This window comes from Ostrea edulis, chromosome 3 (genome assembly GCF_947568905.1).
Source record: "Ostrea edulis chromosome 3, xbOstEdul1.1, whole genome shotgun sequence".
NCBI classification, from domain to species: Eukaryota; Metazoa; Mollusca; class Bivalvia; order Ostreida; family Ostreidae; genus Ostrea; species Ostrea edulis.
In genome coordinates, this window is record NC_079166.1 from 56,962,380 (window position 1) to 56,985,559 (window position 23,180).

The 23,180-nt window shown below is 35.5% G+C and overlaps 1 protein-coding gene across 8 annotated transcripts in view; it reads right to left on the reverse strand.

The window, feature by feature from the left end:
• Positions 1 to 22,329, reverse strand: part of LOC125674994 (uncharacterized) — a 30,468-nt gene extending 8,139 nt beyond the window's left edge. For 6 of the 8 annotated variants that reach the window (XR_008801017.1, XR_008801018.1, XM_056158236.1 and 3 more), the window contains exons 1-2: positions 22,205 to 22,329; positions 19,756 to 19,811 (exon numbers count right to left, since the gene is read on the reverse strand). Coding sequence is in view for 4 of the 8 variants with exons in the window: in XM_056158236.1 (XP_056014211.1) it covers positions 19,756 to 19,811; positions 22,205 to 22,284 (136 nt within the window). In the remaining 4 variants the exon portion in view is untranslated. The other 2 variants (XR_008801015.1, XR_008801016.1) reach the window with 2 other exon arrangements.
• Positions 22,330 to 23,180: the final 851 nt, after the last annotated feature.

Below are 23,180 nucleotides of genomic sequence, written 5' to 3' on the forward strand. Positions count from 1 at the left end.
AGATACGTCTATCTTAGTAGCTGAGGCCAAATGCTGGTTTGATCTAGAGGGATGTTACCTTTACATAACTGGAAGATGTGGCTACGGGAAGGAAAACCTTAACAGTAAACCACTGGTATTCCGCATGGCTGATTACCAGACAGAGCAAAATATTCAATTATGTAAACCGATGGATTCTTATGTTCCAGTGGGCATGAACTGGATATGTAAGAGGTGAACTGAATGGCTGGTATCAGAAATGAAAGTAGAATGTAAATACAAAAATAAACTTCAGTTTTGAAAATACATGAGGATATGAACCGCAACGCTTCACCCCGGCGTACTTTTCATGAAGCACTAACTTTGTTAATGCGCTTCATGTAGTATGCCGGCGTGAAGTGTCAAAGTTCATGCCCTAATATATTTTCAAAAATGAAATTTATTTCTCAAGTACATATATCTTTGGTTTCACTATCAATCTATCAAAAGGTTCATATTCATCACAACGGCAAATCAAAGTTTGGAAGTTACCAGGGCTGTAAATTACGTGGAGGCGGAGGAGGCAGCTGCCTCCTCCAACTTTTGAGCCAAAAAAAAATTAAAATTTAAAGTTCATTAGAATTTATGTTGTTTCCAATAACTAAGAACATGATACCTCCCTTAAAAAGCATTCCAAATCTTTCTTTTAGAATGAGTTAGTCAAGTAACATCTTAGAAGGCCCTAGAATCAAGGATTTTGCCCCCAGACCCCCGCCTAATTTCCTGCCTCCTCCAAATTAAAGGTTAATTTACGGCCCTGGTTACATGTAATTACGGTTTTGATATGCATCAATATCATGGTATATCAATAACTTCTCAAAACAAAGGTAAATTAAAGTGTATGCTACAGTGATAATGTTTTGTCTTAGTTTGAGGTACATTACCTTATTACTAAAGGACATGAATGTTTCACAGCATGTTGTTTTACGTTCCATTTGAGACTTCACACTCATAAAGAGACATTATCATCTGCAGGTGACGTATCAAACATTTTGACCATTGAATGGCGCTAAAGGCGGCAGTAGTGAGGACTGTTTGTTTTGACTTTCACTTTTGATGCCCGTCACTTTTTTCAAAGATTTCGCCGTAGTATTAAGTTTCATAGATATAAAATGAAATTAGATCGAAATTTAATACGTTTTTACATGTACAATGGTAGAAAATCAAAGTTCCATTGTATTCATTGTAGCTATAGTAGTCTATACGTTGGTCAAATTGACAATACGTTACGTACTTTTAGAAATTTTGTTACAGCTATAAAAAGTACGATATTAAACAAATGTTCCGGATGTTAGCAATTTCAATGAACTATGTATAGTAACCTATATTATCTAAGTATGTTGATTTGTTTTTAACACTTCCATGTACATGTATGCGGAAACATTTTAGGAGGCATTGATATATTTAATGAGAAGTTTGGAAAATAAATTGCTTAAATAACTATCCTGAATAACGGCTGTAGAGAATTAGTCACATTATGAAAAAGAACATGTTTTCATTTCATGTGATCTTTATTAATAAATTCATGCTGTAGTTAATTGGTATAGACTTTTCCTTGGTTAAGGTAAATTATACTTACAATTCATCAGTTAAACTATTTGTTTTTTAAAAAAAATTACATCATTGAACATACCCGGCACAGAAACCTCTCCTTTCTGATGCACACTGTACAAATGTAGATATCCAGGTTATGAAACAGAGTGTACAGATCATGGTGTGAATCAGAGTAATCCCGAGTTTGATGTCATTTATACACGTTTCCCCAATTTCCGGCTTATGCAGTTGTAATTAGTTGACAAACTTTTAAGCAATCGTTTAATAATAAATTGTATTTGTGAAAACTAAATCTTTATAGAAATATAGAGACATTTATTTGAATGAATGAAGAAAAAATAAATTTGATGAAATGTAACAAATGGTAATAATCAACTTACAGGTATCTGTTACGGACAGACGGGTTCGAACACCGGTGACCAGATAGTCCAATTGATAGAGAATCTAACTAGAGATTCAGGGGGCCGGATGCGAATCCTTGTCTCGCCCGTTGCATTTCCCCCTTCCCGTTACATATACATATAGTGCTGTGACCAGCCCCTGGAACAGACAGGTGAAAACATCTACCAGTGACTTTAAGCTACGGAATGTGACAGTTAGACGGGTTCGATCGCCAGTAGCCAGAGAGCTCAGTTGGTAGAACACCTAACTGGAGATTCAGCGGTTCGTACAGACCTGGGTTCGAATTGCGGTGTGCACCGTTGTATTTTCTCTTTTCCTGTTACATATCTTGCATCATTTGGAAGTTTGAAAACGATCACACAAGATTAATGACATACATAGATATACCTAGTTTTTTATGCAAACAAAGTAATCGATAATAAGATAAGTAATAATCATACTGCCCAATTGTAAAACTTGAAATATGCTCACCGACAAATGGTCTCCAGTCAGTTAATATTGACAGGTATTAATGGATACGACCGAGTCTTTACAAAGTGTTTTCATTTATTGGAATAGCGTAACGCTGATGTACATACATTATTCTCTTATTAAACCGAGTATTGTTTCTAAGATTTAATAAGTCATTCTTCATATATGTACTTATTACTCTTATGTCTCTTAGGTATGGCTATTTATCTATTCTATGTATATATCCATATTTTTATGTTTGTGTTGCAAACTGTTTTCAGTGATGCATGCTCATCTTAATATAGCTAGTCCCTGTGTATATATATGCATGACTTGTGATGTCTGTATACATGTATGCGTCCTGTTTTATTTCAAATTTCTGTTTTTATGTCTATGCATGCAATTATATATCATTAGTGCTTTGTGGTTTTTTTTAATGCTATATATTCGGTTAAAGACCTCTTAGCTCATGTTTATTGTTTACCTGTATATAGTTTCCGACTTTAAATAAAAATTACTTACTTTACTTACTTACTTATTAGAAGTATTAAATATGCAAGAAAACAAGCAAATCAACTATTCCTTTATCTGAGTTACATCTCATCCAGGATTTAAAAGTGTATGTTTGGATATGCGTTTCTAAAAAACGGCTTATTGTGCCTACCGACAAGAGTAGGACAGAACACAAAAACCCCAACATCAATGAATGTCTTCATGCTTGATATTGAATATGAAATACACGCTATTTAAATGACGATTTACTGTGTGTAAAATATGCAATGCGTCCAATCATGCAAGCGACATTCAAGAATTTAAACATTAGCAAGACTTTGCTATAAAAACTGTAGGAGTATAAAATGGATCACGACAGAAGGAAATTTCAGGCAGGAACTTTTTCAACTTATGGTTCACTGAACCATGTAATTATGAAGTTACACTTGTTTTGCAATTTTGATGATGTAAGTCCCAACTCTCTTATTGATGACACCAGCTGCAGGATTGTGGTATTTTGGACAAAATTCAAAAACTGAAGTAGTTGCCACTACAAAACAAGGAACCTTTCCTCCAGATGAAATGGCCCTGGCTCCTCCACTGGTAGGTGTTTGGGACTACAAAATTTAAAGAATGTTTTAAAATGACTAATCCAAAAATACAACACTTGAAGGCAGCATAAAGCAGCCACAGTACGAGTTGCAATGTATTTTACAACAATTTTGAAAATTACCTAAGTTTAATGTCTGATAAAAAACTGAATTCACACAGTTTTCGCCAAGACCCCCTCCCTTTAAAACTAAATATTATGAATGTTGAAACTAATCGATTAACAATAATGGTCATTAAATTGTAATTTGTATGTGGCTTTTAACAGTCACTTGTCTTTTTTTCTTTTTCAATTACAGCATAATCAATGTCGGATGACAAAAACCTCTGCAAGTTTTCACCCACTCCCCATAATTATTTGAATTTAGATTTTTATCCGACATCCGTCTTTTGATCTCGCCCATTATTCCCTGTTGATTTGGGGAAAATCATCTTCCATTTTTAAAGGTTGGGAATTTCTTCCGTGTTTGAAAAATTACACACATATATATAAGTATTTTTTTGTATTTGTAGTTTTGTTTTGCAACCTTTTCTTCACATAATACCACGAATTATGTGACATGTCAGGCATATTGAATTCAGCAATCTTGTTTCTACGAGTTAAAATGCCCACTACTATTATGAGCCAAACATTGGCAAAATATCAGAGTTATGATATTCTCATAATTTCCAATTTTCTACTCATAAAAAAACCCAACATTTTGTAGATACTGTGTTCTCACAGACACCAATCTTGACAATTAAATTTTGATCCCTGAACTTAATTGTTTCAAATTCTCATGACCAATTCAGTATGAAGTGAGTTCAAATCAAATTGACACAGTTAATATTGTAGGTAGACAGAAAGACTAAAAATTCAACATGTCCAAACTAGACCATAGGATACATATCAAATCTGCTGTAAATAAAATTAGCATTTATTTTGCTATTTAGCCCCCCCCCCAAATAGATGTGCATTTCGTATTTCACTCTCCCAAAAATTAGGTAGGGTAGGTAGGTAAAACATCTTATTTTTTGAAATCTTGGTTTTTGATACCCTTTCAATACAAATCTATATACATTACAGATACATGTACTTTTCACACATTTTGAAGATCAATCAATAGTAGTTATTTAAAAGTAAACCAGAGAACTTCGAATGCAGAAAGAAAAAATCCTAATTTAGGATTTTTATCTTCCTTTATATACATATCATCAATAAAATATTGAGGGTCAGCAGCTGAAATGTAGGTATGGTCGGAAAACCGGAAACATCCATATTCTATTTTGGCCTTACTGAAGATGGGTCTTTTGGAAAAGCAAATATATATATGCATATGTAATACTAACGGTTCATCATTAGGAGGACTATCGTGTGTTTCAGTGATTGCGTTGTGGCATTTTCTAGATCTTCAATTTCTGTCTTTTCACACTGAATACCAACATTCTGTCTACCGGAGCACCTAAAACATTATCCATATATATATATATATATATATATATATAAACTAAGTTCCAACAACACCCGATACCTAAAAGTGTCGGATTCACAACATGGATACAAGGACAAATACCAAGCCTAAGGGCTAAACCCTTTCTAGATTTTAAGCTTCATCTAGACCTCCTCGTCTGATCATGTCCATAACAGTGGTGTTATGACCATTTTTGAACATTTTTTAAAAAAAAATCTGTTACAGAATCACCCCCTCCCTTTTTACTACGACCTTCATAACCGATTGCTTATAAATGTAAAACTGATTTATCAGTTTCCGTGATTCTATGTTTTTACACGTTTACCGTAGACAGGATCACTACGGGAATGTCTGATGTTGATTCGATTTCCTAGGCTGTTTATTCTTTGTTTTTGTTTTGAGTTGGTCCACTTTGTTTACTTATTCAAACTTGTGATTTATATTATTTGTCTTTCAAATTTTTGTTCATTTCTTATTTTATACTTTATTTTTATAGTGTTCATTTATATACATATATTAGTTTTTTATATCATTTTTATTATTAGTTTTTTTAATTATTATCTTATAAATTATTTATTCTCAATGCATAGTCAAAATAGAATCTCTCTGGGTACGAGTTAGCTTTACTATTTGTCAACGTAATATGGTTAATTCGTTCCACCTAAGATTAATTAAGTCTATTTTTATTACTTCGTACATTTTGGATCAGCTCTTTGGACGAATAAGGCATGTCCTAATTCGTTCCGCCTTTAACATTAATTGACAAGCCTAAAAACAAACTTGTCCTGAAGAAGGGATCGAGGTCGTCTCGAAAATTTGACAATCTGGTTGTTCGTGTGTGTGTGTATATATATATATATATATATATATATATATATATATATATATATTATCCACCAGTAAAACTCATTTGCTAAAAACTATTTTCAGAGTTAAACATGCAAAACTATTAGAGCTGAAAACTGTATCGATATACAATATAATTTACTTATATACTTCTGTAGCTCCCTCGCTTTTGTCCTAATTGAGTTCCCTCTGACTGTTTCTGGACCAGGAATAGCTTCAGTATCAGTTTCAAATGTACAAGTATGTTACAAAGAAGCAACTAGTACTTTTAAAAAAAAAGCCATTTAATGGTATGAAGCAGCTACCTGCCAAAATGATTGATGAACATGTACATGTATCATTATGTATCAGAAAGCATGCTGATGCAGTGGCGGATTTAGGGGGCGGGGGCCCCGTAAGAATCTGTATTCTTATCACTGCAAAATATAGTACAAAGAATTTGAAATTAATCATGAAATGCGTAATGAAAAGCAATGAAGATTGACATGGCATTGCATGACTCGTATGTAAACACACAATGGCACACATTACATATATCGTGTAGCTTCTTACTCTTCTGCACAGCGCGTCTGCATTGCTCAGGCTTTCATGTTGAGGGTATAGTGGATGATTTGGCCCCAGTTGTCAGTGTCAACTTCTTCTTGGACCCACTTTGTTTCGCCATTGGAGGTAATAATATTGAAATAACTGTCGCACACAACAGTCAGACGTACATATATCGTTTCCTATCGTTATGAGTGGAATAAACTTGTTCCACTCTTTTCTCAGAGATATGTTCGAAGGAAACTCGTATAGAGAGGCATTCTTGTTAGTGTTGCTGCATCCACCGACAACACGTCATTGCATCATTTTTGATCGAGTTCTGGGTGGGACGTCACATCAAAATTTCGGAAACGCGACTTGCCGAACAAACTGAAGATTTCATCAATTACAATTTCTCACTTTTTATCATAAAAACCAAAGAAACTGCATATTTTTGTTATGTTTTCTATTTATATAATTGACCAAATAATACAACGCATTATAATCGTAAAAAAATACCCATTGAAAAAATACGTTAAAAGTGCCGGGACCGGCTCTTTAAGGAGACAGTAAGATTAGTTGGTAGAACACCTGACTAGAGATTCAGGGGTCCGGGTTCGAAGCCCGCTCTGGTCCGTTGTATTTCTCCCCTGCGGTTAGAATGAAATTAAAATTTTAAATGAATTTACCGTTTGTTTGCTTTATTCCAGTATCTGACATTCCTACTTTCGGTTTCCTGGTATGTTTTGACGCACTGGTTGGTCGGGTGGTTACTAGAAATGAAGAGATGTCTGAACGCAAAGTGTTCACCAAGGATGAAAAATGTTGAATAATCCTACCTGAGCATAAAATCATACACTGTAGCAATACCGTTTCCTCTTACACAAGTTAAAATTAAGAACAATTCAACCTTAATTAAGAAATGAATTTCATTTTTAAAAATGCATCAGGGTTTATGTACATGTATAAAGTGCGAAGCTTCCCGCCGGCCTATTTCATGGGTTAGTGCTTCTTGAGAGGTATTCCTGTGTGAAGCGGTACAGTTCACACCTTCATGTATTTTGAAAAAGAAAGTTTCTTTATATTTACATTCTAGTTTCATCTCTGTCGGAAATCCTAGCAGTTGAAATAGGCATACTGTTATATTTATCTTTATAGGTGCTTTGTTAGCAATTTTAGAGATATCAAACGCAAAAAATGGAAATGCAAATAAAAAAAAATAGATTTGAATCCCGGTCTGGTCCATTGTATTTCCTCCCCTCCTGTTAAACTGAAATCAAAATTTTAAATGAATTTACCGGTTTTTTGCCTTATTCCAGTATCTGACATTCCTACTTTCACTTTTGTGGTGTGTTGTGACTGACTGGTTGGTCGGGTGGTTACCAGAAATGAAGAGATGTCTGAACGTAAAGTGTTCACCGTGGATAAAAAATGTTGAATAATCCTACCTGAGGATAAAATCATACACTGTAGCAATATCGTTTCCTCTCACACAAAATAAAATGAAGAACAATTCAACCTTAATTAAGAAATTAATTTCATTTTTGAAAATACATCAGGGTTTATGTACATGTATAAAGTGCGAAGCTTCACGCCGGCCTATTTCATGAGTTAACGCTTCTTGAAAGGCATTCCTGTGTGAAGCGGTACAGTTCACACCTTCATGTATTTTGAAAAAAGAAAGTTTTTTTTTCTCATATTTACATTCTAGTTTCATCTCTGTCGGAAATCCTATCCGTTGAAAAAGGAATAATGTTGTATTTATCTTTACAGGTGCATTGTTAACAATTTTAGAGATATCAAACGGAAAAAATGGAAATGCAAATAATAAACAAATTTTAAATTGTTTTTAATATACACTGCGATGATGTGTGTTATCAAATTTAATAAAGGGCGTTAACTAGCGCATCCTGAAATTTAAGTGTGCCTGTGTGAAGCGTTGGGGTCATACTCTCATGTATTATATTTTCTTGTTGCATTTCTGTCGAAATTCCTAACCGTTAAGATAGGCGTACTATATTTATCAAGATTCATACCCACATTGTGTTCAAAACAGCATCACATTAATTGGAATTGTAACTATTCAAGAAAGAGAACATTCGTAAACTTTACAACTATGTACATGTACATTTTTATTACGAAATCTCAGACTTCAGTTTGAATATTAAACATTTTGAACTATGGCTACATAAGCCTTTTGCCATGAAATTAAAAGTGCTTTTGCAATGGTTCAGTTAGCTGCAATAATGCAGCCGTATCTGCTTTTTTTCCAATTTTTATTCTGACGTTTTCAGGATAGGGCTACAATTCCATAAGATCTCGGTAATGGTTCAAACTTTTTTTTAATGAATAACCGACAATAAGCTCCTTGTATTAGTCCCAAACGTTGTTTATGTAGTAGTGTAAATTAATACCAAAGGTTAATATTATTTTTAGTGTAAATAAAATATGCAAGCTGGAAAACGTAGACTTTTATTGGATTCAATAATGGTCTTCCATATTTTTCTATTAAGATATGTAGTAATGTAATTATGACCTTAATGGCTTTCCTTGTGATTATCATTATAATTACACCATGCCAGCAGCTGTTGTTCATGGCCTATTTAGTTCATTTTGGTTGGCTAGGCATAATGTCGAAGGTTATATGTAATGGGTTTTGTGAGTTGTGTTGCATTTTAAGATACCGGTTGTATTCACTAGCAGAGTGTTGAAGGGTGGTTTTCTTTGCATATTTTTTGACATGTTTTATCTGACTTGAAGTAAGAAAACGAATGTTAACATATCAATTAGTGTGAATGTGTTAATGAATGAAAGGAATGAAATTATAGTTGTAGTGTAATTACGCCATGTCAATCCGGAATTTTCATACCTGGTTATGTACGGTTTTGTTTTCTATGTATCTATTTTCATTTCCGGTATCTTTTGCACGAGATTGTAACAGAATTCTATTTTCATAGACAGCGGCAACCATGTAAGTTTTATTCTTGAAAATTGTCAGAACGATATATTGTAATGTTTATTTCACTATGCAAAGGTTGCATTGTGGAAATTATAAGTAATTGTGTAAATGCTGTTCATTTCATTTTCGAGTGAATACTATTTTTAATTTTGCAATGTTATGAATCTTTAGACTGTCTTGAATGAGATAATTTTGAATTTAGTAAATTATTTGTGCATTATGAACAAGACAAAACTGATTATCTACTGTTAAGTAATTGATACTATGTATAATATACAATGTTAGGACTCTAAATTATATTTTTGAATGTGTTGACTAATTTGACACAATGTTTATATGTAAATCTGTATTCGTTTATTGAAAAGTTACATGAATTACATATTTCTCTGTATTTTTTGGTAGCTTTCACAGAATGTCTCACAATGATGTCTGTCCCAGACCCTTGGCTGATCAATAAATGGATTACATTTTGAACTTTGGTTTGAGGCATTTTGTTAACTGGACAAAACAGTGAAAGATGGAACCTGACACTCAATCGGTTCGAAAGATGACAGAAAGAGGACAAGGTTTGTTTCATGAAGAAGTGGAAAGATATTCAGTAAAACTTGCTCGAATACGCAGGCTCATCGATGAACATATTCTTGTTATTGAACATACGGAAAACGAGGATACCAAGAAACTGACCCAAGATCTCATTAAGAAAAACTTTACTGAGTATGTGACATTGCATGAAACTTTTTGTGACTATCTCAAGAGGGCACATACAGAGGACAGTTTAAATGAGCTACAGTCGCAGACACTCATTTATGACACTGTGCAGTTAAAAGTGAAGGGAGCTCTACACTTACAGGAAGAATCAGTGAAACAAGTTCTTACTCAAGAAATGGAGAAATCAGTGAAAGTAAAGAAAGTTTCTTCAACACAGGCAAGATCAGTAAAATCAACTCGTAAATCTCTGAGATCACAAACAAGCAGTGCAGCATCAGACCTATATTTACAGCTGAAAATAAAAGCAGAAACAGCAAGAAAAAAATTGGAATATGTTGATAAAGAAAGTGAACTTATATGTCAAATAGCGAAGGTGGAGGCAGAGGCCCCCATGCAGAAGGCCAACTTTGATAGCCAATTGATGCACATGAAAGCAGAAGAGGACAAAGAAGTTGCTGAAATTAGCATGAAGATTCTCGAGGAGGAACTTCAAGATCATAGTGTGGCTAGTGAAAGTGAACAAAGTGACTGGACTACTTCGCACACAAACCGATATGTTGTAAATCAGAGTGTACATGTTGAGAACAATGAGAAGGAGGCTGATAGAGTAAGACTGTTAACACCTAAACCAGATTTATCCCCTGTGCAAACTCCATTGGTAACAATGATACCAACATTATCTAACATGGTCACCCCACCACCTGTTACCCCACCAGACAGTAGACTGAATCCCCGTGCTGAACTCTTTGTTCCAGATGGGCGGGAGGGTTGTGTGTCGCGATGAGTATGAGTGATCAGAACAAGACAGTTGAACACAATCGAGCATTTGTGGATATGACAAACTTTTTGACTAAGAAAAGTTTCATCTTAGAACGAGTGAAACTATTTGCTGGTGACCCTGAGATCTACTTAGCATGGAAATCTACTTTCAAGGAAGTGATGAGTGAAATTGATGCATCTCCATCTATTGAACTTGACCTCATGATACACAACCTCAAAGGACAGCCATATGAACAAGTGAAGAGTATTAAGAACTCCAATACTAGTGATTCAATTCGTGCAATTCAAAAAGCATGGGAAAGACTAGATTCATATTATGGCAGTTCAGATCGTATTGCAAAGGCTTTAAAGAGGAAGTTATGGGACATTATTGAGAAATTTGGCTTTAGCAACAAGCTGGAATATTTTTGTCTTTCAGACACCCTGAATGAAATCAATGCTGTTAAAGACAATCCAAAGTACAGCAAGACTTTGAGCTACTTTGACACATCTGATGGAGTAAACCCTGTGTTACGTAAATTTCCCAAGAACTTTCAGAACAAATGGCGTGATAAGGCGATCAGCTAAAAAAGGAATAATGATGTGGTGTATCCCCCATTCATTTTATGTTGTACCTTTGTTCAAGATATGGCATACATAATCAATGACCCGGGATTTGATTTTGATGATCCACCACAAGAAAAAAAAATCGCAGCGACTTGATTCAGCAAGTTATTTGGGATCACGGACAAAATCAAACAAACAGTTTCACAAACAGGCTGTTAATTCCAATAAAACAGCTGTGTCGGAAGATGACGAAAGAGTGCGCTGTGCACTCCGCAACTCATCCCACTCTACTAGTGACTGTAATGCCTTCCGCACAAAGAGTATTGGTGAGAAAAGGGACATTTTAAGGAAGCATGGTCAGTGTTTTAAGTGCTGTGATGGAAAACATTTGTCAAAGGACTGTCGTGTGTATGTGAAATGTAACACTTGTGGTAGCAGATATCACTGCACTGCTATGCATGATAACGCATCAAATCAACCCTCTCAGAATCATGGCGGGGAGAAACTGACAAGTGAAAAACCGACACTACAACGAGAGATAGCACGGACTAAAACTGCGGCACACGTTAATGCAGCTTGTACAGAAATCTGCGGAAATTTTAGAGGCAAATCGTGTGCTAAGATTGTCCTAGTCAGCATTCACCACCGACTTAGTGAACATCCACCAGTTAATGTGTACGCCATACTTGATGAACAGAGCAACAAGTCACTAGCTAAACCTGAACTTTTTGAAATATTTGACCCAAACAGTACTTGCGAATCATACAAACTATCTACATGTAGTGGATCCTCAGTAGTGAGTGGCAGACGTTCTCATGGCTTTGTTATCAACTCATTGAACAATCAGACTACATTCAATTTACCGACTTTGATTGAGTGTGACGCTATTCCTAACAATCGTCATGAAATTCCAACCTGTGATGTGGCCATTCATTATCCTCATCTTACTAAGATAGCAAATTTTATTCCACCTATTGACAATACGGCAAACATATCATTACTCATAGGCAGGGATCTCTTGAGTGCACATCATGTCCTTGAGCAGATAAGAGGCGACCCATCTCAGCCGTATGCTCAGCGTCTATCATTAGGTTGGGTAATTATTGGAGAGACGTGTTTGGATGGAATACACACACCTAAATCTGCTGATGTTATGAAAACTATGTTGTGTTCGACTTCTGAACAACCATCCATTGGCATTTTGATGCCATGCGACCATAAGATGCATGTTTCAGAAAGTGTTGAAAAACAATCAGTATTTAAGAGAACCAGTACAGACAACCAACCGTCATTGTCTTGTGAAGATAGAGAATTCTTGGCTCAGATGGACAGTGATATGAAAAAAAGACTCTTCAGGGCATTGTATTGCTCCCTTACCCTTTAAAAGGACACGACCTATTTTACCAAACAATCGACAGCAAGCATTGGATAGAGCCATTAGCCTGGACAGAAGTTTGATTAAGAACTCAACCAAGAAAACTCACTTTCTTGAATTTATGAGGAACTTGTTTGAAGCGGGTCACATTGAGTTAGCACCGCAACTTCCACCAAACACCGAGTGTTGGTACTTACCTCTGTTTGGTGTTTATCACCCCCAAAAGAAAGACAAAATCCGTGGAGTTTTTGACTCCTCTGCAAAGTGTGGTGGACTATCACTTAACGATGTCCTAATGAGCGGACCAGATCAAATGAATAACTTAGTGGGTGTATTACTGAGATTCAGAAGAGAATGTTTAGCAATAGTTGCAGACATAGAACAGATGTTTTATAGTTTCCTGGTGGACATTCAACATAGACGTTACTTGAGATTCATTTGGCATAACGACAATTGTTTTGAACAACCTCTGGTGGACTACCAAATGAAAGTACACGTCTTCGGTAATAGTCCCTCCCCTGCGGTGGCGACTTATGGACTACGTCGTACGGCTGATGTCGCAGAGGCACAGTATGGTTCAGATATGAAAAACCTCGTGCATCGTAATTTCTATGTAGATGATGCTCTTTCTTCTCATTCATCGGCAAAAGAGGCAATAGATCTACTTCAACGTACTAAGAAGGCTTTGATAGAACATGGCTGTTTGCGGCTACACAAGATAGCATCCAACTCTAGTGAAGTTTTATCTGCCTTCGATTCTCAGGACCTGGCTAAAGATTTGAAAGACACAGAACTGTGGGCAGATGATCTTCCAACACAGAGGAGCTTAGGAATCTGTTGAAACCTTCAATATGACAATTTCATATTCAAAGTAAACATGGAGGAGAAACCATTTACTAGACGTGGCGTCCTCTCTTCTATCAACAGTTTGTTTGATCCACTTGGATTTGTTGCACCTGTGACAATTGCAGGAAAGAGTATTCTACGTGAAGCTATGACAAGTGGGTTAGACTGGGATGAACCTTTGCCACATGATTTCCTTCAAAAGTGGACAACATGGAAATCATCCTTGAAAGACTTAGAAAGTTTGCACATCCCTCGTACATTTGGTGAGGTGTCTGTCAGTAAGGCAAGTTTCACAGAATTATGATATTCTCAGATGCTTCAACCATGGCCATTGCAGCTGTTGCGTTTCTCAGACTTGCTTCAGACACAGGGAAGGAGCAACTTGGTTTCGTTATGGGAAAAGCTAAACTGGCACCTAAACATGGACATACTGTTCCAAGATTGGAATTGTGTGCGGTCGTATTGGCAACAGAACTGTATGAACTTATCTCCTCAGAGATTGATACTAACCTTGACTCAATTCGATTTTTTACAGACAGTAAGGTAGTCTTGGGCTACATTAGAAATGAAACTAAGCGCTTTTTCACCTACGTGGCCAACCGAGTAGAAAGAATTCGCAAATCTAGTGAACCGAAAGATTGGAATTATATTCCAACGAAAATAAATCCAGCAGATGAAGGGACCCGATCAGTGGCAGTGAAGGAAATGCAAACCAGTCTCTGGTTGAACGGTCCACATGAATTACTAGATAGCAGCAAAAAATGAACAGTATGACCTTGACATTGATTGTGATCCGGAAGTCAGTTCTTGTAGAACGGATGTACAAAGCATTTGTCAACTAGGATGTCATCGCTTTGAAAGATTTTCAGATTGGCAGCGACTGACTCGAGCTATATGTTTCATTCAGAAGATAATACAAAAGAGAAAAATGGTGAAGAGTGATGACAACAAAAATCAAACCCCACTTACAATGCAGGGAGCTGGACTTTTTATCATTCATTTGATGCAGGAAGAGGCCTTTGTTGAAGAAATTGCAGCTCTCAAGACAGGCAGAACTGTAAACCGTAGAAGTCCTGTTTTTAAAATTAGACCCTTACATGGATGAAGCTGGATTCCTCAGAGTAGGAGGCAGACTACGTCATTCTAATTTGATGCCTCAAGAGAAGAATCAACTGATCATTCCAAAAAAGAGCCATATTGCCAATTTGCTTGTGGATCACTTCCACCGAAAAGTGAAACATCAAGGACGCTTATTCACAGAAGGAGCAATTAGAAGTGCAGGATACTGAATAGTAGGATGTCGTCGTCGAGTGAACTCTCATTTACAGAAGTGTGTAACTTGTAGAAAGTTGCGAGGCAAGCAACAACAACCAAAAATGGCTGACATCTTTGAAGCACACCTTCATCCTGGACCCCCTTTTACACATATTGGAGTGGATGTATTTGGACCCTGGTCCATTGTAACCCGAAAAACACGAAGCGGTCAGGCTCAAGCTAAGAGATGGGCAGTAATATTTACTTGTTTGGTGATACGAGCAGTCCACATTGAAGTAATAGAGGAATTGAGCACTTCTAGCTTCATCAGTGCATTACGTCGTCTTACAGCCCTTAGAGGTGAAGTACGTACCATTTGCTCAGACCGTGGCACTAACTTTATAGGAGCCACTTCGGAAATGAATATCAACAAGATTGACATCGACAATGCACAGCTGAAAGACTTCATGACTAGGAAAGAAATTCAGTGGAAGTTTAACCCCCCACATGCTTCACACATGGGTGGGGCCTGGGAGCGGCTGATATGTGTCTCTAGGAGGATATTGGATTCTCTGCTCACCGATCCTAAAGTGACAAGACTTACTCATGAAGTTCTGGTAAACTTCATGGCAGAGGTATGCTCTGTTATCAATGCGCGCCCTCTGAGTGGTATTTCATACAACCCAGATTCACCCATTCCTTTGTCCCCCGCAACGTTACTTACCTTGAAAACAAAACATGTGGTAGACTCTTTCAACTTAGAAAAGTTTACAGCAAAGGATTTGATGAGGGACCAGTGGCGCTGTGTACAACAACTTTCGAATTGTTTTTGGAAAAGGTGGAAAATGGAATACCTTTCTTCACTCCAACAGCGGATGAAATGGCAACAGGATGAAAGAAATCTTCAAGTTGGTGATATCGTCCTTCTTCGCGATAAGACCCTTCATCGCAATGATTGGCCGATGGGAATTATTGAGAACACATGTCCTAGTGTTGACTCTCGTGTCCGCAAGGTAGATATTCGTTTCGGCTCAGACAGAAAGATTTTCAAACGTCCAGCAACGGAAGTTGTGCTCCTTATACCAAACAAACAGTAATGTGATTGTGTTCAGATAGGGTTTTGAACTGATTAGCACAGAAATCATTTTATGAGCATATATGTTACAAGGGTAGTTCGTTCATAATTTTGTTTTGAAAATAGTAGTGATATTATCATATCAGACGGGGAGTGTAGTGTAATTACGCCATGTCAATCCGGAATTTTCATACCTGGTTATGTACGGTTTTGTTTTCTATGTATCTATTTTCATTTCCGGTATCTTTTGCACGAGATTGTAACAGAACTCTATTTTCATAGACAGCGGCAACCATGTAAGTTTTATTCTTGAAAATTGTCAGAACGATATATTGTAATGTTTATTTCACTATGCAAAGGTTGAATTGTGGAAATTATAAGTAATTGTGTAAATGCTGTTCATTTCATTTTCGAGTGAATACTATTTTTAATTTTGCAATGTTATGAATCTTTAGACTGTCTTGAATGAGATAATTTTGAATTTAGTAAATTATTTGTGCATTATGAACAAGACAAAACTGATTATCTACTGTTAAGTAATTGATACTATGTATAATATACAATGTTAGGACTCTAAATTATATTTTTGAATGTGTTGACTAATTTGACACAATGTTTATATGTAAATCTGTATTCGTTTATTGAAAAGTTACATGAATTACATATTTCTCTGTATTTTTTGGTAGCTTTCACAGAATGTCTCACAATGATGTCTGTCCCAGACCCTTGGCTGATCAATAAATGGATTACATTTTGAACTTTGGTTTGAGGCATTTTGTTAACTGGACAAAACAATAGTTTTTGGCACTCTATTTTCTCCTAAAATAGCTCTTGCAAGTTTATTATTTCGGATTTCAAACATTTCGGTTGAGCATCACTGAAGAGACATTATTTGTCGAAATGCGCATCTAGTGCATCACAATGGGTACCGTATAAGTTTTACATTATGTACTTTATTTCATATTTAACAAAGGAGTAAAATAGAATTAATATTTGATACAGGTTCCTTGAAAATCAGTTATCTTCATATTTTGATATTTTCGCTCTGGTACCATATTATATCTGGTAAGATCATTGTTTTATATGTATTTCTGTGATGTCTAGTGTATTATTCATGTAGTTTCTTTTGTGTGTGTTAAATGTGTACTTTACCATATAGTTTGCATAAATGTCATAAATGATAAGATTTATCATATTTCAATGCATTATGGGTAAGGAGCCTCATTTTGAGATTTAATTGTAATGTATTAATTTTCTTAAAACTTCACACAAATTTGTGGTTCAGTAAATTTGTGTTCATTGTATTGAAATAAATGTCCTAGTACATGTATTTGTATATGGTGTGTGATTGTGTATGCTTATAATTGTTTGTTATGTTTCAGAGCTGCTATTTACATGTCAGAAATAGATTGATTTCTTCAAAATATTCATAACCTGTCATGGATGGTCTGTGTGGTCATTAGAAGCGGTTTGCAATCCCGTAACATTTACACCAATAGGAGTACCAACGTTGTGCTTGGGCATGTCTAATAAAGATGTCTTTCATTAAATATCATATACAGCACGCAAAATTCTTCGTCTGCTCCGCCATGCTTGTTACATGTATAGCACGGTCTCGTAGGTGGATCTACTGAAAAACTTCAACTTTGACAATCAGCGTGAAAATGTAGTTACTCGAGGCAAAGAAAAGAAACTCGCATGGTTGCAGAAAGAATTTACACTCTGTTGGTCGTTTTCTAACTTGATATTATATTTAAACCTTTTTAATTAATACTGACGAAATAGCTATTTCCTCCGTACTCGTCCATTGATGTAAGTACTACCTCATATGGCATATGCAAATAACTTGACAATCGGGAGTTGAAACTTCAGTACATCAAATATGGCGCACAAATATGAAACGAGAAATTGGAATATATCAAAATCGTTGAAAACGGAAGAACAGATCCTCACAAATTGTTGCAGGTTGTAAATCTATATATTAACTACGAAGCATAGAATATCATTTTATTTACGTATAGAAAATAAGCAAATGTTTAAATTGATCGAAAATATTGCGGGAGTAAATCACTCCAGCATTTGACCCTTTACGGAAATCCTAAGTGAGTTGTATCCCTCTCCCAAAACATCGGAGAGGGATACATTATTGCAGCTATGTCTCAATATATTACGGGGTTCCTACAAATATGAAAATAGTATTTGTTAAAGTCATAGAGTCAAGTGCGAATTCCTTTGAATTCGTATTTTATTCAGTGAAGGAAGCTGAAGAATCTGCTATGAAACGGACTGAGGTCATTAAGAGTGACATTGAAAGATCGAACACCAAGCATAGAGCGAAATACACGAATATCAAGGAAAGGACTTATATTAAATATTCCGTTAGCGACCTGAAAACAGATCCATAAGTGATAATTTGGTATATTAGAGATTACCATAGAACAAAGGGGAAAAAAAACAAAGGCGATACTCCAGGACTTTTTCAGAAAAAATTCAACATTGACTGTGAGCTATCCTTTTATCGGGTCGATCCAATGAAACAAAACATAGTGAATTTGGTGCCCAATCGAGGAATATAGTTCTCATATGTCAAATAATGTCATTTCTGTACGAATGAAAGCAAATTTTATGACATACTGAATGACTTCAGCTTCTCCATCGTCAACTTCCCATAATTAATTTATGTAGCAATATTCCATTATCAGCATCGTATGGCGTTTATGTCTCTCAAATGATTAAGTCAACAGGGGATGCTTACTCCTCCTCGGTACCTGTTGCAGCCTCTAGTATGTCCAGGGTTCTTGTTTGTCATACTCGTAATGTCGTATTCTTTGTAGGAGTTATGAAATTGATCACTGTTCGTTATCTTCACCTTTTCTTTTATATAACATCAGATTCAATTTGAATTAGAGTTTTTGCGCAGCTCATGTTTGAGGTTACCATGTATTTCACCTTAGATCCACCCATGAATTGATATTTATAGTTAAGGAGTTGTTCCCCTTGACATAGCCCCTGCTGTCTCGTTTTCGTTTTGCATCTGTTTGAATGAGGTAGGTGTAATTTTTAAGCTATTATTTTGGAAAATTTGTAAATTACCCGCCCATCCCCCTCCCCTTTTTTGAACGGGTATTTCGCTTTGTTTTGCTGTCTGATGTACATTATTAGATTTGTGAATAAGTTTGTCATAAGCGGAAAATGGAATCGGAACGGTTAATATTTGACTCCTTAATCAAAGTGATGAACCTGCGGTGTCTAAGCGGAAATATCGTGAATATTAAGCTTTGATCTTTGCACCTCCCAGGGCCATTGCTTTCTGATATTGAACTCTATCCTATACAACCAGGTGTGAACTTGATGTTTGTAAAGTCAGTGAACATTGAACTTTGATATTTGAACTGTGACTGTCGATGAACATTTTAGCTACACTTTTGTATGTGTAGTAAAATGTGTGCTATATATGCATTTATTTTGGGGGATATTCTTTGTTTTGCGGCCCATTGGCCATGTTATTTCATTTGCAGTTGTAATTAATTCCAAATGGCTGTGGCCATAATATCGCCATATCTATTATAATAAATTTCCAAAAATTATTTATTTTGTTTGTTACACTTTGCTGAGATAAATATTCAGTCGGAATACATATTCAACTTGTTATTCATTAATAGTACCTGTAAATATAGGTGTTGTTTTACAACCGTGAAACTTGCTGCAGTTCGGCTCTGTACAATCACACACAGAGCCACAAAGCCTTCCATAATAGGGATACTGTCAACCTGAATGTAGAATTTATTCAGGGAATATCAATGATTACAATATCATATTTAATGTGAACAAGGATAAACAAAACACCTATCCGTTATATAATATTTACCGACACAGCTCTCTGTTTGGGCGTCCCATTTGTGCCCTCTACAACATCTGGCTGGTCTGTAATAGAGACATAAGTTTTGTTTCAAGTAATACAAGAAAGTTCTATACAACAGTATAGCTGATATGTTCATTCATTCATCTACAAATCCGATTTATCTATACATAGTTCTAAGTGTTAAGTTATGTTGAATTTTATATGATTTGTCCATTTTCAATGCATGGTACATTGGAAATGACTTTTATATTTCACACATTGAAACACCTTAATTAAGCCATACCACATAAATGGAATGTGAATGAGAATGTTTTGGAACTTCGAATATAAATCATAGTAAATTGAATAAAAGGATCGGGGTTGAAAGTATGGGGCTTGATTTTCAGTAAAGTTTCATATTGCTCAATGCATATATTCTTCTTACATAGAGTTAGTGAAAAATATAACCGTTGTATTCAAAATGTGTATATCATATTAAATCCATCGTTATATTTGTAGGTCTCGTTTGCAATATTTAACTATGTGTTACATCAAAGCTATAAAAATTTCTCTAATTATAATTGTAAATCAAATTGTTTACATTTTTAATGTTGTTGTCGCTAACATATTTACCTATTGTATTGATAGTCATGCCCATCACGCTGTAGTGTGAAGAATTCGCGCAAGAATCTTAATAAAGATACGTCTACTTTAATAGCTGAGGACAAATGTTGGTTTGATCTAGTGGGATGTCACCTTTACATAACTGAAACACGTGGGCAAGGGAAGGGAAACCCTATCAGAAAAGCACTGGTATTCCGAGTCCAAGGCTTTCTGCATGGCTAAGTACCAGAGAGAGCAAACCGTTCAAGATTATGGAAACCCCTGGAGCTTTATGTGTCGGCGGGCAGGAAGAGGATATATAAGGTGTGGTATAATGAATTACTGGGAATTCCGACAGAAATGAAAGTAGAATGTAAATATCACTTTATTTTTGAAAAGATTGTATGTTGTTTGACGTCTCTCTCGAGAATATTTCACTCATATGGAGACGTCACCTCTGCCGGTGAAGGGCTGCAAAATTTAGTCCTATGCTCGGCGCTAACGGCCTTTGAACAAAGAGGGATCTTTATTGTGTCACACCTGCGACACGGGACCTTGGTCTTTGCGGTCTCATCCGAAAGGACCGCCCCAGTAATGGGTACTGAGGACCTATTCTAACCAGGATCTCCACAGGATTATTTCCGAAAATACATTAGGGTTTGAACAGCAACGCTCCACGTCTTCATACTTTTCACGAAGCGCTAATAAAAGGTATTTTACTATCAACAAATAAAAGGTTTCATATTCGTTACAATGACAAATCAAAGTTTTAAAGTTACATGCAATTACGGTTTTAATATTCTTGACTATCATGGTATATCAAAAACTTCTCCAAAAAATTTAACGTTTATGCTACAGAGACAATGTTGTCGTTCTAATTAACAGTATATTACGTAAAATCAAAATGTCATAGTACGTTATTACTATGAGAAACCAATGCTTCACAGTTCGTTGTTTTACATGCCATTTGAGACTTTTTTCACACATATAGTGACGTCACCATCTGTAGGTGACATGTCACACATTTAGACCTGTAAATGGCGCTCAAGGCGACAACAATAGGGGTTCTTTCCTGTGATTTTCGCTTCTGACGTCAGGTGCTTGGCAAAGGAACAATTACTACCTGTGTTACAATTTTTTGGTAGGAAAAATAACTGGATTTTATTTGATTTAAAGAATGCTATTCTCTACAATCACGAACAATTGTTATTGTTATTTTTTACATTAGTAATTAATTAATACAAATCCACACAATAACAATAATTTCACTGTAGACGAGATATATCATGCACCATTTAAGGAAACTTAGATCTTAGACTTTTTAAAGGTTTCGTTTTAGTAGTTAAGGGTCATATATATCAAAATAAAATAAAATTGAAAGTTAATACATTTATACGATGATAGTAAATCAAAGTTTCATTGTGTTCATTATAATCATAGTAGACTCTACATTAATTAAGTCATCAATGCCATAGGTATTTTTAGCAGTTTTGTTTCGGCATAAAAGAACGATTTAAACAAAAGTTCCGGTTTTTAGCAATTTCAATTAACTATGTATAGCAACCTATATTATCTAATGCATATTGATTTATTTTAAAACTTGCATGTATATGAATGCGGAAATAGTCTAGGATGCATTGACATATCTAAAGAGATTTTCTATAGAATAAAATGCTTAAATAAGTATGCTGAATAAGGGCCCTAGATAATCTGCTACGTTATGAAAACAACATGTCCAATTCCATGCGATTTTTATCCTTAAATTCATACTGTCAAGCAGTCTTTCCGTAGAGGATTTTCTTTGCTTATGGTAAACCATACTTACAATGTATCCTTGAATTATTTGAATTAAATTTTACGATACTGAACATACCCGCCACAGAAACCTCTCGGTGTTGATGCACACTGTACAAATGTAGATATCCAGGTTATGAAACAGAGTGTACAAATCATGGTGTGAATCAGAGTAATCCTGAGATTTATGTCAAATTTATACTCGTTTTCACAATTTCCGGCTCATGCATTTGTAATTTGTTGACAAACTTTAAATGATCCTTTCACAATGAATTGTATTTGTGAAACATTTCTAAATTTCATTCACAATAAACGAATGAAGGAGTAAATAAATTTAATGAATGTTATACCTCTACAGATTAATAGAAACGTATTGTAATACCCAACTTAAATGTATAGCCAGTCATTTGTAATTATGAATACAGTTAGTCATTAACAATTCAATTCATTCAATCTGTATCAGATATGCCTCCGTTTGGAGATCTTTGGAAGTAAGCAATTAATACAACATGTTTACATTAGTACAAACATAAATGTACATAAAGTTATGCTGCTTGTATAATAAACATACATGTATACTTCAACCATTTAGTATGTTACTTTAAATGAAATGTTTGTAAGAAACATTCTCATGGTAAGTGGCAATAAATGAATAACATTTTAACATAAATTATTTTTGATTAAATACGTCTTTTTGGGTACCTTTCAAAATAGATATGTAGAAATCGTATTCGTTAAATGTGATTAAATCTACATAAACGTCTTCGTATTCGACTAAAAGATCGGATAAAAATACATATTCATCATGAGGAGAAATAAGACAAGATGTTATGACCTGTCGCAAAACATTTGTAAACGGTTTAGAACACTGTTGGATATCCTGTGGCGGTACAGGAGTCCACAATTTAGCGATGTAGCTAACTAATTCCACTTCTGTAGATGGGCAGGTGTGACCGGTCGACAGGGATGCTTACTCCCCCTAGGCACCTGATCCCACCTCTGGTGTGTCCAGGTGTCCGTGTTTGCCCAACTATCTATTTTGTATTGCTTATTGG